Genomic DNA, 7,202 nt, shown 5'->3' on the forward strand with positions numbered 1-7,202 from the left:
AGTGCATCGAGCAAAATATTACTAATGCACGTTTATTCAAAGCATAAGATAACATGACTATCTGTGTAAAAAATGCATAATGTTTAAAATAATGTTTATAAACCAATTATAATTAAGTTGCTTAAACAATTAAAAAAACAGCATCATGTATGTATGCATGGTTTAATACAAAGGGCCGAAAGCCAATCACACAGAGTATATTTTTAATTTAAAAACACGATGGGGATGGGGAAAAAACCCCCGCCATAAAGTCTCGAGATACATTTTTTCAAAGTTAAACTTGCATTCATTTTACATGGCTTTCTAAACATGCGGCTCTTTTGTGCGAGACGCGAGTGCAACGGTGATAGATGTCCCTCTAGAAAATGCGCAAAATATGCGTTCTGTGTGAACGGCTTGGTTTCAGTTTTGACATGAACAAGATCTTCTCCGCATTGACGTTCTCTTTTACCACAATATTTGTAAATTAACAACGCAGCAGCGCCGCATATAGTGGCTTCAACTGGATAGGCCAACAAAGTTTGCATTCGTTTGCAACGTTTTTGCATTCGAATGTGGATTTTTATTTTAAATTCGACGAATATTCGAAATTCTAAAAAAATTTTTTACAGCCCTACTGTATTATAATGGAGAAAAGTTAAATGTCCTTCTAGTTATCTGTAATGTCAACAAGGCAATCTGGATCAGACCACATCTCACAGACACATTAGTGTCATATATGAACCATAATCTCTGATTTCACTGCACCATAGTGGTCCGCCAGAGATTACCAACAGAAATAAAACCCGCCACAGACGAAGCTTAACCTCTTTCTTCTTGATATCCTTTTCAGTAAGCCCCTTTGGAGACAAACATGCATTTGAACAGCCTGTTGAAAACCTGAGGCCAAAATTATGCAACATGATGGACAATGTGGACTATAGCATGACATGGAGGGAGGGAAACATTAGGATAATGATGCAAAACTCTTAATATATGGGATAACAACAGCAAAAAAATATAAAAAAAAAATAACAGGGATTGAGCAGCTCACTTAATGTGAATGAAAAGCAAACACAAGCTAATATAAAGTTATGATAGCAGGCGCGACCTGAATGATGGAGGATATCTGAAACCGTTTTGTTTTGTTTTTACATACTATGGAAGTTAATGGGGACCAGCAACTGAAGGAGAACTATCCCTTTAATCCACCTCAAAGCCAGGGGTGAAGAACAAGAAACACCCTCACCGGGACACTTCATCTCATCCTCTCTAAAGGACTCAAGAGGTTAAAGCTCAAAGCTGAAGTAAAGAGTAAAACAACATGACTACTGTCGTCTAAAATCCACTTTATCAAAACCCTGCTGGAAAATCCAGTTACAACCAGCTTTTGATGAATCATCATCTGGTTTTGACAGGGTAGATCTTGGTCGAGCTGGATTTGTGAAGATACCATGGTACTTTCATATATATCATGGTACCGAATGATTTCCTTGTTTAGATCAAGTATTCTACATTTACAGTTTGGGGTCAGTAAGAACCTAATATTTACAAAGCTGAAGTAAAGAGTAAAACAACATGACTACTGTCGTCTAAAATCCACTTTATCAAACCCTGCTGGGAAATCCAGTTACAACCAGCTTTTGATGAATCATCATCTGGTTTTGACAGGGTAGATCTTGGTCGAGCTGGATTTGTGAAGATACCATGGTACTTTCATATATATCATGGTACCGAATGATTTCCTTGTTTAGATCAAGTATTCTACATTTACAGTTTGGGGTCAGTAAGAACCTAATATTTTTACTCATCATGGAAGCAGTGACAGTAAAGGCTATTTCAAATAAATTCTGTTCTTTCAAACTTTCTTTTCATCAAAGAATCCTTGAAAAAAATGTTTCACGGTTTCCATAGAAATATGGAAAACATTATTTCAACATTAATAATAACCAAAAAAAATTTTGATCAGCAAATCAGCATATTAGAATGATTTCTGAAGATCATGTGACACTGAAGACTGGAGTAATGATGCTGAAAATTCAGCTTTGATCACAGAAATAAATTACATTTTACAATATATTCCCATACAAAACAGTTATTTTAAATTGTAATAATATTTTACTATTTTTAATGTGTTTTTGATCAAATAAACGCAGCCTTGGAGAGCAGAAGAGACCTTTTTCAAAAAAAATAAAAACTTCTGAACAGTAGTGTACATGTATTGATTTAGCAGAGTCTTTGAGGAAAAACACTGGTAGACCTGGTAGACCACCTTGGACCAGGAACACACCAGCAAACATTTTCTAAAAACACTATGACCACTTTAAACTGTCTGACCTAATAAACAGACAAAGCGTGAAATGTAACTATGACACATCAGTTTGTCACCAACGAGAAGCATTGAGCTGAGCCATGATTCTTAACAAGATGAAGTATTATTAATATTCATGCATTAATGCAGACTTTCAGTGGGCATGTCATGTCTTGCATCCCCGATCATGCAGCATCTTGGTCACGAACAGGGGAAAACGGGAGAGGAAGTTCATGGAATCAATGCTTCTCCCTAGGTGATAAAAGCATCATGGAAAGTAAGGTGTGAAAGGGGATAGTGGCTCTTGGGAGAGACATGTTGACAGGCCTGTCCTTTCCATGTCCCTCTAGAGACGATGATGGGGTGATGAGCAGCTATGAAAGGTTAAATGGACTCTGACTGTTAGTGTGAAGTCGAGAATGTCAGACTGTCAAAATAAAATCAGTTTCTGTATTGAATCATTCAAAACCAACATTCATCTTGAAGTAAGTTATGCATTCAAATTAATTCAATTTAACATTATGAATTCAAGTTATGCATTCCATTTAATTTGATATAAAGTTATGCATTCAATTTAACATTGCACATTCCATTTAATTAAATTTAGTTATGCATTGCATTTATTAAAACTGAAGTTATGCATTCAAGTTTTGTATTCAATTTATTTAAATTGAAGTTATGCATTCAGTTTAAAGTTCTGCATTCAAGTTCTGCATTAAATTACAACTGAATTGTAATTGAAAAACAAATGCTAAAGCTCCTTTTTAAATCTGCCATTTGCCATTCTTTTAGCTATTCTTCGCTGCATAAGCTGCATTAAATTAATGTTAACTATTAGCTAGATATTAGCAAAGCTGCATTGTCTACAACAGCAGCCTAAGTATAACTAAATAAATCAATATCTGGCTATTAGTTTTGAATTAACTAATAGCTCACACGGCCAAATGGGTCAATTTTGATTTTCACACTGAAACTCCTTTCCTATTTAAACGGCACTTAAAATAAATAGTTAAATGCAAAGGACTAATCAGTGTCAAATATAACCCTGCACAAATGAAGGAAATTGAGCTCTTCTGCTTGATAGGTCTTTGGCGACACGGCACGGCGGATGATTATCTATTTCCCAATAGAACGAGCTGGCTAACATGATTTATTGTCATTTGAGCTGAGCTGTAATTGGCTCATTCGCTATGGCTGGAAAGCCCGTGAATGTGCAGGACACAATCGCAGCTTTCACCCACAGGCTGCGGCTCATTATTCAGCTTAGTTAAAGGAAAGAAACAAATTTCTGCATGGCAAGAGGTGGAGCAGCTGTTTTCCAGAGCTGGGTAACACAATCCTGTCAGGACTATGCAGATGTGCAGACATGCAAAAAAAAAGCAGTCTAACAGACGCTGACACCTTCTCAGTCAAACACGGACGACATTGTGCAAAATAAGTTGAGGTATCATTTGCTTGTTCCATTCCCAGACACGCTAAGGTGTTTTAATGAAGAGCGGTGGGACTGCGCTGTGAGGAGAGGATCCCGTCTCGCCTCTCTCGGCATCACGGCTCCTCAGAGGGGAACAGCTGCACCTCACCCTGTCTATTCTCAGATGACAAATCACAGGCCAATGACAGGAGAACATTCTCACACCTCAATCCTTGCCACAAGTGTTTTTCCTTTCAAAAAGTGTAACAAACACCATGCTTCACAAAACCTAAGATCCCTAAATCGTCAGACCAACATCCAATACTTATAAATGGACTCGATTTTTAATAATTTACACTGCAAAAAAAATGACATTTTAAATTTCTAATTCATATTTTATAGTCATTTTGCAAAGTTCACCCCCCAAAAAATGAAAATTCTGTAATTTACTCTCCCTCATGTGGAACACAAAAGAAGATAATTTGAAGAATGTTGGTAACCAATAAGCTGACAGTAGCCATTGACTTCCATAATATTTTTTTCCATGCCATGGAAGTCAATGGATACTGTCAACTGTCACCAACATTCTTTAAAATATCTTCTTTTGTGCTCAACAGAAGAAAAAAACTCATACAGGTTTGGAACACTGGTATGTTGAAGATCCTATCTATGAAAATACTTAGGGCCAGATTTACTAAAGAGGGCAAATTAGTGTGAGATTGCAACCCCATAAAAGCGCAGATGGGAGTGGAAGGTTTTGTAGTTGATCTGAAAGGGAAACTCCTACAAAAGCATATGCAATAAACTCAGCCACAAAAATAACTCTGTCCATGCCAGAGTTCCAAAAGCACCAACACAACCTTTGTTGTCGACATCAGCTAAAGAGGAAAGATGCTCCAGAGGCAGAGCAAGATTATAAACAATAACAATTTGGAATAGCATACACTGATGAATCATCCTGAATATAATCTGGAATGAAAGGTCAATTTAGATTTCATGTTGAGTTTATCAAACAAGAATCAACCTTGTTTTTCATGCAAAATGACAAAGCTTACCTCTCCCATAGAAATATTTGTGGTAATAATACGCTCCCAGGTCGATGTGCTCGATGATGTACCGCTTGACCTTTTCCCGGTGGATTGGCTGGCTTTCTCGTGGCACCTCCAGTACAGACACGCCAGCGTTGGTACAGTGGGAGCTCAAGGAGGACTCGAACGAGCAGTTTTCTACTCCAGCGCTGTAGGTGGCGTTGTTGGCCCTGGATAGAGATATCTTCCTCTCCCCTTCTCCACCAATCTCATTGCGAAAATGCGGGCAATTTAGCACCAATCCATTGCTCTTCCCATCCCCCTCATCCGCATCCAGGTTCTCCTTGGGATTGAGGTCTTCCCGACTTCCTAGCGGAAATTCGAACATAGATACAGGTCCAGTTGTATTCCCACCCACTTGTCCACCTCCTGGGACTTGGTATTGGGAGGCGGCAGAAGCTCCGGTGGTGGTGTTCTTCCTTTGGCTGAGGCTTACGCGATTGGCCACCGCTTCGCTGATGTTGAAGAGGACGCTCTGGACGTCATAGTGAGCAAAGCACTTCTGGAAGCTGAGCGGCCGGCGTTCGTCTTGCTCGGTGGAGAGCCGCAGACCATCGTTCTCGCTCTTTATAGTCCTCAACTTCCTGAAAAGCGACGTCTCGGATGATTCCGACTTGAGACGGCACATGAAGGACTTCTCCCTTTCTCGGCTGTAGAGAAGGGAGCTGTCCACGTAGTCATAGCCGGAGATGCGGACGATCTCGCCGCGGGCTATCTGGGCGGCGGTCTGCAAGCTTGGGGAGAGGGTTGTGTCGTAGCGAAGGAGCTCTGGGAAGCCGGCAGGTGGGGCGCTGCGATGGTCCAAGTTGTCAATCTGATATCCTCGCAACATAGTAAAGAACCCATCGTTCCCAAGACCCTGCCGGTCAATCGAAGATGTGCTGCCGTACTCCCGATGCAACGAGGCGCCGGTGTTGGGGTTGACGGCGTTCTGGTCCATTATGTCCTCTGCATCGATGTCGCTGATGGTCACGTCACTGTTACTCCGTTGGCGAATGGGATGGAGTCCCTTCAAAGGGGATCGACTCAAAAGGTCACTCAGGGAATATTTTGTATCCGAATAATCAGGCTCCAATGGTGCTTCACCCAAATCCGTGATCTCCACACTCTGGTCTGGCTGTCCATTCTGAAAGGCCGTAATGACAGTCTCGTAGTTGGGTCCGCCTCGGCTTTCCCAACCCTCCTTTTTCGGGGGCCAGTCCGTCACCCTGGCTCGCACCCCCATTTTAGGCATAGCAGGTGTCCCGTTCGTTTTGCCACCCCCTTCCAGCTTGCCCTGCGTGTTGCCCCCTGGATGTCCCATACTCCCATTCAATGCTTTCAGCTTCCTGCTAAACAATTCCTCAGATGACTGCATGACGTTAGAGGAGGCCTCAAGCGATGGAAGGTTCGTTTTATCACCGATACCCACGGCTAAAGCTCATATCCTGCTTGCAGCTGTTTGGGAAAACGAGAAATCAAGTCCCCTTATCGGTTACATTGTCATAGGTCACCCATTTGAGTCCCAGGCCAGCTATCTCAACTAGTTTCAGAGTCGTCCTAGAGGGAGTCAGCCCACATAAAGGGCCGTCCTTCACTCCAAGTCCATTTTCCTCCAGAAGTGACCGGTTTGATGAAAGACAGACAGCATTTGGGTGTCACGGATGGCTGGAGCTTCAAGGAGCAGAAGGGGTCAGTTGAAACGGCTCTCCTTTCACAGAGCTCAGCTAATTTAGGACGACAGCTGGAGGAGAGTGATCTGTTGGGAGCAAGGAGAAAAACAAAAGCACATTAAGACATATCACAGAGAACGGCAGAATATGTTTATTCGGATACTTTTCCAGGATTTCAGAGAGAACAGTGGGATGTCTTTCTCACAACCTCCTTATGACCACTGAACAATGTAAGACTGTTAAGGGTGCGTAAGGCGTAACAGGCCTGATGACTCCTTCAAGAAGGTCTTCTCACAAAGAGATCTTTCAGAAATATGAACGCCTATTTCTTTTGCTTACTTTTATTGGCCAAATAGGGGTTCAAATCAGTCTTGTTAGCCATACGGAAAGATAAACCTTAGGGAACGTTCAGTGGTTTTCAAACTGGATTATGTATTAGGCAAGGAGAACAGCAAAATGTCTTTACTTTCATGCCACATTTATTCGCGCTGGCGTACTGGAGCCCTCAATTGCAATGCATATATTACATGCACAACTATAAATGCATATAGCATATACTGTATATACACACATATATAGCCATGGCTTAAAGGTTCCCAATGGGGACTCCAGCATTTGAACTTCACTTCTGCTCGGCTGTGCAGCTCACCATTTGTGGGTTGGGAAGGTGCCACTGATGACCTAAATGGGTTTTTCTTGTTCATGAATATCGTGTGCATGCCACATTAATGCATCCTTATATATGTACTATAAAGAATCAC

General features: G+C 41.2%; 1 protein-coding gene across 1 annotated transcript in view; it reads right to left on the reverse strand.

Annotated features, from left to right (window-relative positions):
* Window positions 1-6,523, reverse strand: part of LOC107570098 (signal-induced proliferation-associated 1-like protein 2) — a 54,452-nt gene extending 47,929 nt beyond the window's left edge. The window contains exon 1 of the mRNA XM_016256298.1: window positions 4,757-6,523. Coding sequence (XP_016111784.1) covers window positions 4,757-6,146 — 1,390 coding nt within the window. The 5' untranslated portion in view covers window positions 6,147-6,523. The remainder of the gene's footprint in view (window positions 1-4,756) is intronic.
* Between the last annotated feature and the right edge of the window lie 679 nt (window positions 6,524-7,202).

This window comes from Sinocyclocheilus grahami, unplaced genomic scaffold (assembly GCF_001515645.1).
Source record: "Sinocyclocheilus grahami isolate Dianchi unplaced genomic scaffold, SAMN03320097.WGS_v1.1 scaffold1415.1, whole genome shotgun sequence".
In the NCBI taxonomy this organism is placed as follows: Eukaryota; Metazoa; Chordata; class Actinopteri; order Cypriniformes; family Cyprinidae; genus Sinocyclocheilus; species Sinocyclocheilus grahami.